The 17818-nt window shown below is 31.4% G+C and overlaps 2 protein-coding genes and 1 long non-coding RNA gene across 3 annotated transcripts; 1 reads left to right on the forward strand and 2 right to left on the reverse strand.

Moving 5' to 3' along the window:
- Positions 1-6: 6 nt before the first annotated feature.
- LOC112744370 (subtilisin-like protease Glyma18g48580) lies at positions 7-12493 on the reverse strand. The gene is made up of 11 exons (XM_025793979.3): positions 12279-12493; positions 12090-12199; positions 10157-10254; positions 9902-10057; positions 4995-5109; positions 4338-4884; positions 2548-2642; positions 2185-2457; positions 1975-2110; positions 1667-1883; positions 7-750 (listed from the first exon to the last, which is right to left on the reverse strand). Exons 1-11 carry the CDS (start codon positions 12375-12377, stop codon positions 206-208), a joined length of 2391 nt encoding a protein of 796 aa, XP_025649764.1. The 5' UTR covers positions 12378-12493; the 3' UTR covers positions 7-205.
- Positions 5648-6177, forward strand: LOC112744373 (uncharacterized). Its single transcript, XR_003172751.3, has 3 exons — positions 5648-5804; positions 5906-5960; positions 6048-6177. It is a non-coding gene; the product is annotated as an uncharacterized lncRNA (long non-coding RNA).
- Positions 12494-13955: 1462 nt separating the features above from the next.
- Positions 13956-14649, reverse strand: LOC114925238 (uncharacterized). Its single transcript, XM_029292537.1, has 2 exons — positions 14217-14649; positions 13956-14167 (listed from the first exon to the last, which is right to left on the reverse strand). Exons 1-2 carry the CDS (start codon positions 14647-14649, stop codon positions 13956-13958), a joined length of 645 nt encoding a protein of 214 aa, XP_029148370.1.
- Positions 14650-17818: the final 3169 nt, after the last annotated feature.

Genomic DNA, 17818 nt, shown 5'->3' on the forward strand with positions numbered 1-17818 from the left:
ATAATGTTTGGATACTGAAACTTAATCTAAGCTTTTAGATTAATAATTAGATAATAGTACGTACAACAATTTTTACTGCATACACCAACACACAATTCTTGAAGCGGAAAAATAAATACATGACAAACAGATAATCAGATATCAAGCTCGCATCTACCAATAATTATTTCACATATTCTAACACCCAAATTCAGAAGAGTTGTCATCACCTTCGGCGTTGGACTGTAATGGGACTCCTAACTCTGTGTTTTCCATCTGTCCACAGCAATTCTCCAAATTGATACTTATAAAGCTTTATCACACTTGAAGCTTGTATAGTAATTCGAAATGTTTTCTTCTCATATATCTTTGTGAAAGTTAATGAGTTGGGCACAATAGTAATTTTGCATCCATCTAATTTGGCAGTTGCAATATATGTGCCTGGGGGACCAACATTGGTGAGTGTACGAGTAACTGTTATCGGACTCAACTTAAGATTTGGCAACGTGATTGAAGGGTAGTTTAAGTCATTAATGCTGTGAGTTCCTTTGCAAGTGAAAGTCCTGTTGAAATTAAGAGCTGAAATGGCTTCTTGATTGTATCCAGAAGCACATAAGAAGTTCAAATAATCGTTAAGGTGCAGATCATAAACAAGTCCCGGCTCTATTGCAAGATTGGGTTGAACATGCCCTGATCCATAATCAAAGGGAGTCGCTAGCTTGTTCTTAAATGCATCTTGAATTGGCTTGTTTGTGTTGTCCTGTGTAGTTGCTGAAGGAGACACATAACAATAGGTAATTTTCTTAAAACAAAAAATACTTATAATATGACATGCATAAATTTTGACACAATTTTTCAGTGCAAAAAATATCATATGATAAGCTAACCACCTTATATTTTTGAAAATGGTATCAATGGCTGTAGGTTGTGAAGACTTGTGAATAGAACAGAGAGAGAACACAGAGATTTAGAAAGATAACTTGATGATCATTATTGTCTTAATTAATTGTAGAGAGTAGAGAGTGATGTACATCATTACATATATGTAAGCTATTGTGACTTGTTCATCAAGTTGTGATCTTTAGTTACTAACAATAACAGCCAGCCACTAATGCTAGCTGCAACTGATTCCAACTACTTCTAACAACCTCTAATTACTTTATCAGTCTTCTTATATATCAGTTGACCTCTTATCACCATATTTCTTTTGAATATTTTGGAGAATTTCTTCCCTGCCTATACAATAATTCAGAATATTGGTGGTATTCATTAATTATTTGTCCTTAATAATTACCATGTGTCTATTAACTCAAATTCTAAAATTATTTGGATTTTTTTATTGATTTCTGAAAAATGTGATTTAGTAGTAGTTAATAATTCAAAAAAAAAAAAAATATAAAGAACCAAAGTAACTCCCAATAGTTTATATATAACTCTGGGATAATTATAATAGAGTTTAAAACATTGGGTATGTGTATAAATGTTTTGTATATGTTAATGGCCCTAATGGTTAACAAGGTTTGAATGGCTTGGTTAATTATCGGGGACAGGAAGGATTAATGTGAAATGATATGTTAAAGTTTAATAATTGAAATAAGACACACATAAAAAACGAAAAAGTTGAAAACATATTTAAATTCAAAGATAAGTGTACAAAATAAATTGAATGAAGGATAAGGGAAATTACCAGTAGTCATGATGGCAGATTTGATAGCTGCTGGACTCCAAGTAGGATGAAGGGTTCGGAGAAGTCCAGCTATACCAGCGGCATGAGGACAAGACATTGAAGTTCCTTGAAGCACATTAAACCTAAACCCACGACGATTATCAGATAGAAGGTCTGATGCACTTGCGAATAATGAATATGATGCAAGTATGTTCACTCCAGGCGCAGTCACATCCGGCTGATGAAAACCACCACAATATCAAGGATTCAGGGGACCATACTATATACAGTTAATAACGAATCAAATGAAGTGAGTATCTTAAGACAACCTTGAGTATTGATGGTTGAATCTTATTGGGTCCCCTGGAGGAGAAGGAAGCCATAACTGGAGCTGGCTTTATTCCATAAACTGTTGTCGCTGATGAGAACGTTAGTGTCTCATTAGACGAGCTCGCTGCAGGAGCCCTGCAATATAAGCATAGTTAACATACATGAGGATCTGTGATATGGATATTACTTTGATTGGTATTGACACTTACGTGGCAGTTGTAAAGTAAGTAGGATTTGTAGTTGGTTGAGAAGAGGGAGAGCCGCCTTTATGTACATCATGATCGCCAACTGTTGACAAAACATGAGGCTCGGCAAGAAGAGTATTCCCATTTTGCTGTTGATTGCGCAAGAACATTCCTTTTGCACCTGCATTCTTCGCTTCTTGCCCCTCTGCAACCGATTTTATTTTACCTTCTCTAAAGCATGACACTATCTTCCCCGTTATTTTCGCTGGGTCCAGTGTTCCTGGCCTACAAAATTGACTGCCACAAAGCAACACAACAATGAACAAATTAAAAACGATAAGAATTCGTTCAATAACAAGAAAGTGCTAATTGTACAGTTGTACTTACGCATCTCGGTTTGACGCATTAGCAAATTTACCAGCTGTAGAATCAATCAGAGGAAAAGCCTGGTTTTGTGGCAAGTTTACGAAAAGACTCGCACCCTAGGTAGAAAAAAATTAAACCGTAATTTATTAACTCAAATAATTTATATACAACTCTTGTGTTACTATTATAAATAAGAGTAATTACCCAAATCAGTCCCTAGGATTTTAGAATCGGACATTTTAATCTCCAAGAAAAATTAATACACGGATCAGTCCCAAGGTTTTACTTCGGCAGACAAATCAGTCCCCAAGGTTTTACTCCGGCAGACAAATCAGTCCCCAGTTCATTTTCCGGCAGAGTAATTACCCAGATCAGTCTCTAAAGATTTTAAAAACGGACATTTTAGTCCCCAAGAAAAACTAATGTACAAATCAATTCCCAACATTTCTCTCTGTTAGACATAATAGTCCCCCATCCAAAAATAAATAAAATAAAATAATTATTATTATTAATTGCACAATAATATTGTACTATATTTTTTGTATTTTTTAGACAAAAATAATAATAAATTTATTCATTAAATTTATATATATATATATATATATATATATATATATTAGTCACTCAATAATAATAATAATAATAATAATAATAATAAAATGATTAGAGATTATTTTACAAGAAATTCAAAGTTAAAATCATTTGATATTTTTATATTTAATATAATCAAAAGATGTCCTAGGTAAAAAAAATTATATATATTTATATTAAAAAATATGTATTAAAACAAAATATTTTAATTTGAATTTATATTAAATACATATTTTTTTAATACAAACATATTTTTTAAAATAGTACATCTTTTGATTATATTAAATACAAAAATATCAAATAATTTTAACCTTGATTTTTTTTAAAATAATCTCTAATAATTTTATTTATTATTATTATTATTAATTACATAATAATATTATACCATGATTTTTTGTATTTTCTACATAAAAATAATGATAAATTTATTCATTAGATTCTTTTATATATATATATATATATAGTCACTCAATAATAATAATAATAATAATAATAATCAATAAAATTATTAGAGATTATTTTATAAGAAATTTAAGGTTAAAACCATTTGATATTTTTGTATTTAATATAATCAAAAGATGTACTATTTTAAAAAATATTTGTATTAAAAAATATGTATTTAATATAAATTCAAATTAAAATATTTTGTTTTAATACATATTTTTTAATATAAACATATATAATTTTTTTTATATAAGACATCTTTTGATTATATTAAATACAAAAATATCAAATGATTTTAACTTTGAATTTCTTGTAAAATAATATCTAATAATTTTATTATTATTATTATTATTATTATTATTATTATTATTGAGTGACTATATATATATATATATTATATAAGAATTTAATGAATAAATTTATCATTATTTTTGTCTAAAAAATACAAAAAATATAGTACAATATTATTGTGCAATTAATAATAATAATTATTTTATTTTATTTTATTTTTGGACGGGGGACTATTATGTCTAACAGAGAGAAACGTTGGGGATTGATTTGTACATTAGTTTTTCTTGGGGACTAAAATGTCCGTTTTTAAAATTTTTGGGGACTGATCTGGGTAATTACTCTACCGAAAAATGAACTGGGGATTGATTTATCTGCCGGAGTAAAACCTTGGAGACTGATCTGTGTATTAATTTTTCTTGGGACTAAAATGTCCGATTCTAAAATCCTTGAGTACTGATTTGGATAATTACTCTATAAATAAATACCTTGATTTGTTGACCGTTAGCGAGAGTGATGGTACTAGTAAAGTCCCTATCAATGGTGCTAGCAGCAATTGTGAATACCCAAGGAGCCACGTTAAGAACGCTTCCTGGTGTGGGTCCATCATTCCCTGCAGAAGCAACGAACACAACGTTTCTAGAAACTGCATGGAAGGCACCAATGGAGACTTCATCAGTGAAGATATCTTCGGGGTGGACTAAGTACTGGCCACCAGCGGAGAGTGAGATGATGTCAACACCGTCGCTTATGGCCTGGTCTATTGCGGCCAGCACATCGGCGCCATAGCAACTGGCTGAGTCAGTTAGCGACCAACAAACCTTGTAGGATGCAACTCTGGCTCTTGGGGAGCCACCTTTGGCGGTTCCATTGCCAACTCCAAAGACGTTGGCACCTGGCACGAAATTGCCGGCAGCCGTTGATAGAGTGTGGGTCCCATGACCCACAAAGTCGCGCGCTGTGCGTAGCAATGGGTTTAACTTGCCGTTGTAGACCTCGAAGGCAGTATTGTAAAATCTTGCTCCTATTAACTTCCTGTTTATACAATCCACGTTTATTTCGTTACATTGAGCATAAATTACATAAGATCTTGGTAATAATTAAGCTAAGCTTCAATTAATTAAGAAAGCACGTAGGGCACTAACCTGTTGCAAGGGTTTCTCTTGTTTTTGGGTATTTGACAAACGTTACCCCCGCGCCATTTTGATGGGACGGGGCCATATCCCCTGTCACTGAAACTCCTCAATTCTGGCCAAACTCCTGCTCAAGGTGAAACAGTTACACTAGAGACACTATTAGTGAATTTCGATATATATTTTTATATTTTGATTCTAAGACTCTAAATTTTATCGTGATGTTCCCATACATGCAATGATAATGCCATAGAATTTAAGAACAATCGTACAATGACACAATGGAAATTAAAATAGTGATTTTTAACTAATAAATAAAACAAATTATTTTAATACTATCTTTTAGTAGTTAATAATAAATTGTTAATTATATAGTTAAGTAGTGATTATTATTGAAATATGTTAATGGTAAAATTCGGTTGATTAATAAATAATTAATTAATAAATTAATTATAAATTAAAGAATTAAAAAATTAAATTTTATAATTTAAAAAAATAAAAATATTTATAATCTAATTTAAAACATTAATTTTAAAGGTTATGGTCCAAAATTAAACTAACAGACTAAAACGAGTAAACTGGATCTAAATGGACCTAAATCTACTATATAAATACTCCACCTTAACACAAAAAACACCATTCACTCTACATTGAGAGAGTGAGGAACGCTCACGAAGAGAGAAGAGAGCAAAAAAAAACTAGTGACACTATTTACTTTCAATTTCATTTGCTCATAACTTTTGATTTGGAATTCTGATTGACGAGTTGTTTATGGCCATGCATTCGTCTCAAAATTCTCTTTGATTCTATCTAAACAAAATGGTAAGAAATTCTGAATTTCGTGCCTAGTTCTCCCTTTTCCTCATTTTCGTGAATTTAGCTTTTGTGTATTGACAGATGTTGTAATTTTGATGATTATTTAGTGGTGCTCTAGTATGAGCTATTACCGAGTTTCATCCCCGTGAGCAATGGATTAAGGTAACGAAACTTTATCCCCTTTTCATTTTCTAATTCTATAAACCCTAGGTTAATGTTTGTGTGTGTGTGTGAAATTGGTAATATTAGAGTTGTTGGGTGATTTGGTGCATTTCAAAAACTTGGATCGATCTTGGAGTTGTTGATTGAGACTCGATTGGTGTTGGACGAGTTTGGTTTGGTCGGAAAGGAAAGAAAATCAAAAGTTTGGAAACCGCCGTCATTAAGGTACGGATTTGAGTTTCGGGTAGGCATTATGTAAAGTTATGTGAATGCGCAGATTAATTGTCCCGAAGATAGGATTGGATTGAAATTGGAATATGTTGTGATTAGTTGAATGAATGTATGCTTGATTCAATTGGTTGCGATATTGTGAATTGAGTGGTGAATGAGTAATATTAATGTTTATATGAATGAATGAGACATGACTTGTGATATTATTAATTATGTTGATAATTGATGTAGATGTTGGGTCTGAGACTATGATAGGGTGAGAAAATTTTCTATAAGGTAAGTGAAGGTAAGCGGTGTGAATTATTGAATAGAATGATTGATGACAATGTGGTTATAAATTATGGATGTTGAGTATGTGCGTGATAAAGGTTGAAGTTGGAATTGTTGATTTGGTGTAACAAATGGTTAGGAAGGATAAGGAATTGATAAATATATGTTGAATTGCTAATTGAATATTTTGCCGAATAATAGTAAATTGGGTTGATTAAGGATTAATCATGGAATTATAAATGGAAATATTTGAATGAATTGAATAACTTAAGTGTTGGAACGATTGAGAGGTAATTGAGGAGTGTTTGACAATGCATAGGAGTGTTTTGTATTGAATTGGTGTGGTTGAATTGAAATTGAGTGGGAGTTTTGAAATTAGTGGACTTGGCAAAATTTTGGGTGAAAATTTGTTTGTTAACCAACTTTGATGGGTTTTAACTTGACTCTTAAACCCTCAAATTTTGTAGAACTTCTCTTAAATGAAACTTGGATCGAGTAGTTTACAACATTCAAAAAACGGACGAAAAATAAATTTTAACGAAAAAGTTATGCGTGTTTGAAGTTTAAGGTTAAAAATTGAATTCTGCAGAAGTTGCAGAAAATTGAATCATGCGTACACATGACCCATGTGTACGTATGATGCGTGTTACAGAGTAAAAGAGCGTTGTGCGAGTATTGTACGCATACCATGCGTATGCACAAAAGTAAAGTCATGCGTATTCATGACCCATGCGTACGCACAACTTGCCTTTTAGAAATATATCTTTTTCGTGCGCGTACTCGCAAAAAGGGATTCATGCGTACGCACGATTACCCTGTTTTTCAACATGTCTATTCATTCTGCTTTTTCACCTCTGTAATTCCTATTTAAGGTTCGATGGCTAATTTTTAGGCTTTAGAATAAGAGCGAACATATAGAGGGAGTAGATTGACATTGAGGGAGATTTGCAAAGTGAGTAATTGGATTAATGAGGCGTTGATAATATTGAATGAGATGATGGTGACGGTGATCAGGTGTATAGTTAAGGACATTTGAAATGGTGAGTGATGGTTTGGAGGATAGATGAGTAATTTCTATCCGAGTTGTGATTTTGAGGATAGATGAGTAATCCCTATCCGAGTTATAATTTTAAGGATAGATGAGTAATTCCTATCTGAATCATGGCCTGAGGATAGATGACTAATCCCTATCCGGGTTATGGTTGAGGCACCTGCCTGAGTGGATAAGTAATGTCTACTCCGGGTTGTGGTGAAACACCAGCATGGGTAGACGAGTAATACATATTCCGTGTTGTGGTGTTCTATATCTGAGTTAGCTACCGAAGGTGTCGGGATTGGCTGTATAACCGACAGATGAGCTCATTGGCCATAGGACAAACATGCATCATTTGCATTTGTATGATTTATTTGGGTGTGCTTTTGGTTTTTGGCTTGCTTAGTTGATCAATTATATTTATATGCTACTTGATCTAATTGCATTATCTGTTATCTCTATCTGTGTATTCTTTGTACTGTCTTGTATGTATTTGCATAATTGAGAGGTCCTTCATGCTGGCAATGGTGACGCTGAGGGCTATTTTTTTTTAATAAAATGTGAATGATTGAGTGATTGAAGGATGTTGAATGAGTATTAATTGATATGTGAGCTTCCCGGGTAGATGCAATGGTAGTGACTCATCCCATTTGCTTTGAGTTGAGATCTGATAAGAATTAATATAGAGAGAGATGGTGATTTGTATCGGGGAGAATTGAAATTTATGAGAGCACTAGTATGACTAGTGATGATAATTGATATCTTTGGGGATTGAATGTTGTTGATAATAATTGTAGAGACTATAGAACCGAAAGGGTTTAATACTGAAATAAATAATAATGATATTGAGAGAATTAATAGCTTAGTGTTAGGGAGAATCGAGATTAGAGACTATTAATAAGGGCTGAGACTTAGTTTGTTTATCCCATTTAGATTAGAAAAGACTCAAGGCTTAACCTTGAATGATCGGAGTTTAGGATTGTCTAGTGTGTTCGTGTAGTCTTTACATCATTTCTATTTGAAAATTTTACCCTACTAAAAATCCTGTAAAGGATGATGTTCTCACTCGTTTCGAGAATTTCTACTTTATAGGTATCGGACGTGACGGACCTCAATGAGCGTACAAGATCTGCTTTTGGGAAGCGAAGATTTCCTTTGAGATTTATTTTCTGCACTTAGATTTTATATGTGTTTTCCACTTTTGTATTTTTCTTGTATTTTTCTCTTAAAGGTTATTTTAGATAAACATGATTTATGTTTATATTTACTTTTGGGGATATATATATATACTCTAGTCAGCCTCTACTTGGCAGGTCGAGACTTGAGACTTGATATGTATCTCCTTTAGAATTCTTATATATATATTTCTTTGTCTCGTTCATTCTTGTTCACCGACCGTTTTTGCTCACCGACACTTGCGATCTTTAACGTTTTTAAGAATGTTGCATTTTTGTTCTGTCGCTTTTTTCACGGACTCTTAGCTAAATCATTTTCTTTTAAATACTATATGTATATATTTTATTTTTAAATATAGTAATATCTTACCACTTTTAATTTATGACCTAAAAATAAAGTTCTGTGTGATAAGGTATTACATCATTTAAATTCTTAATATTCCTAAGTCATATATCATAGAGATTATATTAGAAAAAAAAAGTGTACCACTATTAATTTTCTTATATCCAAGTTTCTAACTCGAAATCAATATATACTTAGCTTCAACTAATCATCTTTTGGCAATACATATATTATGACACATTAACTCTTTCAACAATAACACAGTTTATTATTGTTACTATACTAGTCTATGACGACTACTACTACTACTATGACAGGGCGTCCTTTCTTTTGGCTTTAACCCAGCAAGGAAATAAGCAAGCACATGTATGCTGCCGCTTGAGCTATATATAAATATTAGATGAATTATATAAGTATTAATGTTTTTATATATTTTTTATTTTGGTATCAAAAAATAGGAATGTAAACAAAAATAGAATTTATTATTTTTAGTTAGCAGTTAGTCGATAATATTTAAAAATGTGGATTAAAATTTAAAAATTTATTATTAGATTGTTAGACTAAAAAAATTAGATTAATAACTAAAAATACTAACTAAAAATAATAAATTATGCTTACCCTTAAATTTTTTTCTTAAAAAATATTTGCTAAAGGACATAAAAATTTATCTTTTATATTAAAAAATTATAACAAAAAGAAGTCTAGAAAAATGATAAAACATTAAAAACATCATCATTGTTCTTAAAATTGATTCTATATATCATGGCCCATAGTCACGGGGAATCTTGTTCTCGGAAAATATAATAATGTAAATTAATCCGTACGGATTGGATTATAATAATATGCAGAGGATGCAGTAGATGTAGATAGATTAGAAAAGCTTAATTACCTGTGTCAATGTTAGCAATGATTGTATTTTCACCAAATCTTCCCTTCCTCCATGCCAAGTTGCCATCATTTCTGTTTAGTCCAAGAAATTCCCACGATCGAGTTGTGTGCAATTTGTGCTTTCTTGTCAAGAATACAGACACCACATTTGGTTTTTCTGGCCCGGTATTCCAAACATACAAATTTAGATGACTAGCTTCAGCGAACCAAAATTAAACGACATATGATTGGGAGTATATAGAAGCATTATTCTCACTTGCAATATGTGCTGCTTCTTCCTCTTCAAGCAGGGCAGCAAAGCCATTTATGTGTTTATTATACGAGTATATAATGGCCTCTTTTGCTTTCTCATGGCTGTCACATTTTAAAAAAATATTATATTTCTAATATATTCAAATAAAGAGTTCATTAGTATTGGTTTAAATTAAAAAATATATAAAAAATGGTTAAAGTTACTTAATTTTTTTTTAATTTAGTTAATATATATTCTAAAGGCACATGATAAATTTAGCATTAATAAAATATTTTAATTATTTTTTAATAAATATAAAATAAATGTATTAAAAATTAAATTTTTATATTTTAAAAATTTAATTATAATCTTGACCTGTGTTCTTAGAATATAAAATAGATAAACTCATATTATTTTTTACATAATAATCAATTGTTTGTGTTTTCCGTTTCATGTTTTAGCTTTTCCATAGAATTTAATGGATTATATATATAAATTTTAAACTTAAATTTACTAAACCGCCTGCCGGTACTACTTCCGTTAGTCTCATATAAATGTTCACTTGCATATCAACCTTTAATTTAGATTAAAGGTAGTTAACTCAAAAGATGTGTTTAGTAAAGTTTCATCTTTCTAACGTATATCCAATCATACATGACCAAAGATAAAGCGCATGCTATTATATGAGTATAGTTTTTTTTTTTTTTTTAACCAAAGATAGGAAACTCGAATCCGCAACTTCTTAAATGAATATGGGGAGACTATGACATTTGAGTTATAACTCATTGGCTATTATGAGTATAGTTATAAACTTATAATAAATAAGATTATATTATATGTACATCAAAATTAGTTATCAATATAAAATATATATTAAAAATAAATTAAATTATATATATATTTATATATAAATATATTAATAATTAATTTTGATATATTAATAATATTTTTATAATAAATACTTAAAAAATGTATTATTGGAATTAAAATAATATTTTTTAATAATTGAAAACACTTTTTGATATTATTTGGATATAAAATAGAAAAAAAAATAAAAACAAAAAAATAGAAGATATTTATGTACTGGTGTACAACTTAGGTAAACCCAAAATGAATAATTGATCTACTCTTATTTGACCTCATAGAGTTTGGACACAGCGATATGAGTTCAGTCTCATTTATCAATCTTAAAAGTGGAACTATTCTAAAAGTTGATTATCTATTTTACTATAAATATACACTAACACCTTTAGGTATATTCAAAATCCAATCAAATCAAAATCCGCTTAAAGCTCTTACTAGATTTAAGTTTTTTGCTGGTATTACCCCAGCTCCTCATGACGGTACCTCAGTACCAACACGAGTCGAACGTTGACTCAAAAGGAGTTTAGATCTCACGTTCAGGTCCAAATCACCGTTTTAAATAACTCCCAAGACAAAAAAAAAAATAGATTTTTTCTGTATTATTTAGATAAAGAAAAAATTGATGAAAAAAATAGAAAAATTTTTTTTTGTTTAGATAAAAAAAATAAAAAAATTATAATAAAATACAATTATATTAATATCATTATCTATATTATATATAAATTATAATTTATTATTACTTTTTCTATGTTACATAAAGAATAAATTTATAATTTGTTAACTTTTCGTCAGTTTTCTTTACATGATTGAGGAAAAAATTTAAATATAGACTCTACGTCACTTCTTTTTCTCTTTCACCAACTTTCTCTTTTCATCCAATAAAAAAAAATTATTTTTTTATTTATTTTTCTTCTTTACATCTTCTTTTCTCCCAATTTTCTTTGATCTAAACATAGTGTTAATTTAAAAAATAAAATAAAAAATTTATAAAATAATAAAAATATCATCTTAAATAATATTTAAAAAAATTATATAATTATCATAATAATGATAACCACCCCATATTTAAGCTAAATATAAATATAAACCATACCTTCCCAAGACTGAAGCTAATAAATCGAAGTGAGAATTTGTAGCGACATCAAGGTCAACAGATGTAGGGCTGGGACCATGAGAATGTGCTCCCAAGTATACAATATAGCACTGATCAAGCAACATACAGGTTGAAAAAAGTTCAACGCTGGAAGAGGGGGGAGGGATTCAGCAAGAGGAGCAAACCTACCTTTTTGGTGTCGGTGCCGTGAACAACTTCCGGCAAGAATGGCAGAAGAAGAAACCATGTAGCAATGATGAGGGGAAGGTAAAAGCTGGAAGTGGCCATGCGTTTTCTGTTTTGCTTTTCAAATGTAGTATTATGTGGGAATTGAATTGCTTGGCAGGCACCGCATAGAGTACAATTTATAGAGCATCATTGTCCTTTTCTACTTGATTCCATTCTGTTTAACCATTGTTAGATTAGATCCGGTTTATATATTTAATATTTTTAACTAAAACATTAAAATAAATAGTTTATACATAGTCGTCCGATCTATGCTAGGTTTAACCCCCAACTCCCCTTCGTCCTTTGTGCTAATCTCGTCATATGTATACATATATTTTATACTAATAATTAATTTTAGTAGTTAATTTTAATATAAACATAATATAGTTAGTATATATTAGCATCTAATCCCAAATTGCTCCGAGTTAATAATTTAATAGTTCAGGCAAGACTCGATTTTTTATTCATTAATATCAACTAATATTTTTAAGTTATTTTTATTTTACATTTTAAATTTTAAATTTTAACTATAAATTTTAAATTTTTCAAAAATTAAAAGTAAAAAATAATTTTAATTGTAATAAAACATAGACTAATATAAACTAATTAAAAATTATGTTTCCATAGTTATTCACGATGTAAATGTGAAACGTAGCATGATCTAGAAGACAAAACAATTTACAAAAGTTTTTTACCAAAATATAAAGAAGAAAAAGAAGGGAGAATTGAAATTCATGAGTGGAATTTCTTATATTATATAAAAAAATATATGTGTTGTGTACCGTTACAGATAGGCCAATATATTCAGAAATCAAAGATAGAAGAAGTACACATTTTGATTCACAAATCCATAATATGGAATGGACTCTTGAAAGGACCCGTGCGAAAAAGTTACATACAAAACTACCTGAAATGACATCAAGAAACATTGTTAAAGACCTCCCTGAATACCACATTTATTGTACTAGATTGTTAAAACTCACTTTACACGAATTAAAAATTTAGAACTCAAATAAACAACTCCGTTTCCCTGATATTAAAGCACGAATTCTGCCATGCTTTCCAAGAAGTAATGGTAGGGCATATATAACCCCTCGTCATCATTGTTATCTTTAGCTTGTTTCAAGATATTTGAGCAGGCTATGGGGTATAATAATAAGGGCAATTTATCCATTTAAATAAACACATAACCAATATTACCAGATTACACATTATGTAAATTAAATATTGAAATATATTTTTTCTCTAAACTATGTAAATCGTGACAGGGATATTGCAGATTACAATATAAACGTAATCCGCTACAGGGGTGTCGCGCTTTATGTGTGTTTGTGATACGTACATAAACCACTACATTAATGCTTTAGTGTGGATTTAGGTCATTTTTCATGGAGAATGAGTTTTTGGATAAAAGTTTAACTTCTATATAGCGCAACATAGGTTACTGATTTGATTTAATTGAAATTAGCCTGTGTACTCGTAGAATTATCAAGAAAATTTGAACCCAGAGAGAATCATTAGTACATAGAGAATCGATAAACAAATACAACTTCACTTAACAGTAAACACGACTAAAACAAAAGAAGAACACAAACAAGGAGAGAAAAATGCAACTTAATCCTAACGACCTAAAGACAACTATGCCTCGGCACTGGGGGCGGATCCTCGCTGAGGGCAAGTCCTGCGAGTGTGTCCTGTCTGTCTGCATAGCCCACATCTCTTCGGCCGACCAATATCGGCCTCATCCATGGTGTTACGGATTCTTGTTGACCTCGGTCGCCCTTCTCTGGCACGTCCCATGTTAGGATCAGGGATGATAGTAGGACCGACGTATGGTGGCCAGAGACCCTCTGGAATAGGGAAAAAAAAATCCCATCCGGTATACGCTGAACACCTTACTCATGGTATAAACCTCATGGACGTACGTAGCCCAGTCTAACCAGGACTGAGCACAGCATGCAATCGCATGGCAGCAAGGGTAATGGAGAGCTTGAAAGTACCCGCAGTCACAAGTGCGATCTCTGAGAAAAACCCGATACGTCCCGAGCGAGAAGTTCCCGGTAGGAGTCGTCTCAGCCACGGTATACTCAAATTGATGTCTATCGAACAGAGTAAACGTGAAGCACCTCGTATCTTTCAGGTTGCACTCTATCGCCTTGACCAGGGCCTGGCAAAACCATTGGCCTGATCCCAACTGCTCCTCTGCTGTCTGCCCTCGGACGACAAAAAATTCTGCTAATCTCCCATATGTGGATTTCACAAGTGCAGTTACTGGAAGATTATGTGTCCCCTTCAGTACAGAGTTAACACACTCGGATATGTTCGTCGTCATGTGGCCGAACCGTCTGCCTCCATAATATCAAACCAGTAGTCAAACTCGGCCTCAGTCTTCGCATATGCCGCATTCACGAGCATCCGCCTCGCATCCTGACGCTTGAAACTAAGAGCAAAATTAGCTGCAACGTGTCGAATGCAGTACACTCGATATGCATTAGGTGGTTTCCAACTACTATTCGGTGCCTCCAGTGCAGCTTTAATGCCGTTGTGTTTGTCAGAAATCACCAAAATTCGTTCATGTGGGGTCACATGTTGACGCAAGTGGGATAAGAAAAAAGCCCACGACTTAGCATTCTCCCCCTCAACAAGTGCAAACGCAACTGGCAATATGTTCGAGTTCCTATCTTACGCAATAGCCAGAAGCAAAGTTCCGCCATACTTCCCATACAGATGCATTCCATCAATGCTGACTAGTGGCTTGCAATGTTTAAAAGCCTCAACGCATGGAGGGAACATCCAGAAAAGTCGATGAAAGTACTTCGTGGACTCGTCAACCTCACCACCAACACGCACTGGAGAAGTCTTCAACAAAGCCACGCTTCCGTCCATCGTTGCTTGTATCCCAAGGATCCACCGGAGCAACTCCGCATATGACTCTTCCTAATTCCCGTAAATCTGGGCAACTGCCTTCTGCTTTGCCTTCCACACATTTCTCTCCTTGTTTGTGTTCTTCTTTTGTTTTAGTCGTGTTTACTGTTAAGTGAAGTTGTATTTGTTTATCGATTCTCTATGTACTAATGATTCTCTTTGGGTTCAAATTTTCTTGATAATTCTATGAGTACACAGGCTAATTTCAATTAAATCAAATTAGTAACCTATGTTGCGCTATACAGAAGTTAAACTTTCATCCAAAAACGCATTCTCCATGAAAAATGACCTAAGTCCACATTAAAGCATAAACCGCTACACCCCTATAGCGGTTTATGCACGTATCACAAACACATAAACCGCGACACCCCTGTAGCGGTTTATGTGATGGTTCATTGCCAACGTAATCCGTGACACCCCTGTAGCGGATTACGTTCATATTGTAACTGCGATACCCCTGTCGCAGTTTACATAGTTTAGGAAAAAAATGCATTTCGGTATTCAATTTGTATAATGTATAATCTGGTAATATTGGTTATGTATTTATTTAAATGGATAAATTACCCTAATAATAATATATACTACATGTGAGTTCAATATTCATATAAATTATGATTCTATCATTTTTTTTGTATAATTTTATTGTAGACAATATTTTTTTATGGTATAAAAAATTATCATCTTTTTTCACATATATATATATATATATATATATATATATATATATATATATATATATATATATATATATATATATATATATATATAGCAATTTTACATTGCATTACACACTTGTGAAACACAAAAATACACCCTTTTCTTTTACCTATCTACTAGGACGACAGATCTAAAAATATTATTATAAAAAATTAATAATATATATAATATTAAAATAAGATTTATATAAATAAATTATATAATAAAAAATACATTATAAAAATATACAGATAGAAAATATATTTTGAAATATAAAAAATATGTGTATTTATTCCTAATAAAATAATATACATTAATTCTTTATATCATAAAATTTATCGATAATAGAATTTGTGTCAAATCTTTCAATAATTTTTTTCAATGTAAATCAAAAAACAATTAACAAAAAATTCATTTTTTATTTTGTTTTCGAATTTTTCACAATATTCATAACTGAAAAAATCTCTCAATTGTAGCAATTAAAACAAAAAGAGTTATTACCAAACAAATTAAACAATTAATCAAATGATATATTAAAGACTTTTCTGTCTTAGTTAACCCTTAACAAGGTTGCGAGAACCGGACCGGTCATTGAACCGATCAAGTGACTGGTTTAATGGTTTAATGATTCAACCGGGGTCGAACCGTGGTCGAACCGGTTTAATTATATATACAGTAAAATTATAAAAAAATTCAATATATAATCAAAAATTGAATATAGCATTCAAAAATTAAACAAATTTTCAACTAAATAAAGACACTACTCATTAGTAATCATAATCATCATTAAGTATTCCATTGTTCCCATCATAAAGATAACTCATATTACAAAATTGAATATAACATTCAAAAATCTAGAATTACAGAATCCAGAATCCAAAATATTCTATATGGCATTCAAAATAAAAAATAAAAACTAAAAAGCAGACAAATTGCAAAAGAGCCTTTTGTACTTTCTGTAACAAACAAACCACACACTTATCTTCAATTGAAAACAAGATCATTCATTCATTACAAGATCATCTATTGAAAACTCTTCTTCCAATATCAAATCAGAGATAAATCCAGTTGAAGAGCACAAATATCTCAATTGCATATTGACACATTCATTCCCAGCAAAGTACCACCAACAACTCAAAATTAGAAGAATTAAAAAAATCAGGAACCAACAACTCAAAAATTAGAATCAGTATATTTATTAGAATCCAAAAACTTCTCAGCATCCAAAGCCATTCAAAGCCAAAGAATCCAAAAACCAAAAAAAAAAAAAAAGCAAAGATCATAATCAGCACCAAGTAAACTTACACAAGTGTTCAATATTAGCTAAGATCAATTATTTGGTATTCTTCAACCCAATTAAGACATTCCCATATAAAGCACAATGTTAAGGAAACTAACATTAAGTCATATATGCTACTAAGCAAACTTAACACAGGTTCATATAACATAGAATTCCACATCTCCAAAAGAATAATAGAGTGAAGTTTCAAGGCTTTTCAACAATTTTCTAGTCTGCAGGCTATGGCTGAGGCTATGTATTTCGCAACATTGGCATAGCGAGCAAGCTTATCAGTTTTCTCATCCGGGATTTCAACTGAAAACTCTTCTTCCAGTATCAAATCAGAGCTAGATCCAGTTGAAGAGCACAAGTATCTCAAGTGTGTATTGACACATTCATTCCCAACAAAGTCCCATCAACAACTCAGAATTAGAAAAAAAATCAGCAACCAACAACTCAAAAATCAGAATCAATATAACAAAACTTAACAAAACTCAGAAATCAGAATCAATATAACAAAATTTTTTAAGTTTAACTAATTTTACTCGGAAACAAGCCAACAACGAGTAAATTAAATCAGAATTTAAAGAAAATAGCACAA

This window comes from Arachis hypogaea, chromosome 14, assembly GCF_003086295.3.
Source record: "Arachis hypogaea cultivar Tifrunner chromosome 14, arahy.Tifrunner.gnm2.J5K5, whole genome shotgun sequence".
In the NCBI taxonomy this organism is placed as follows: Eukaryota; Viridiplantae; Streptophyta; class Magnoliopsida; order Fabales; family Fabaceae; genus Arachis; species Arachis hypogaea.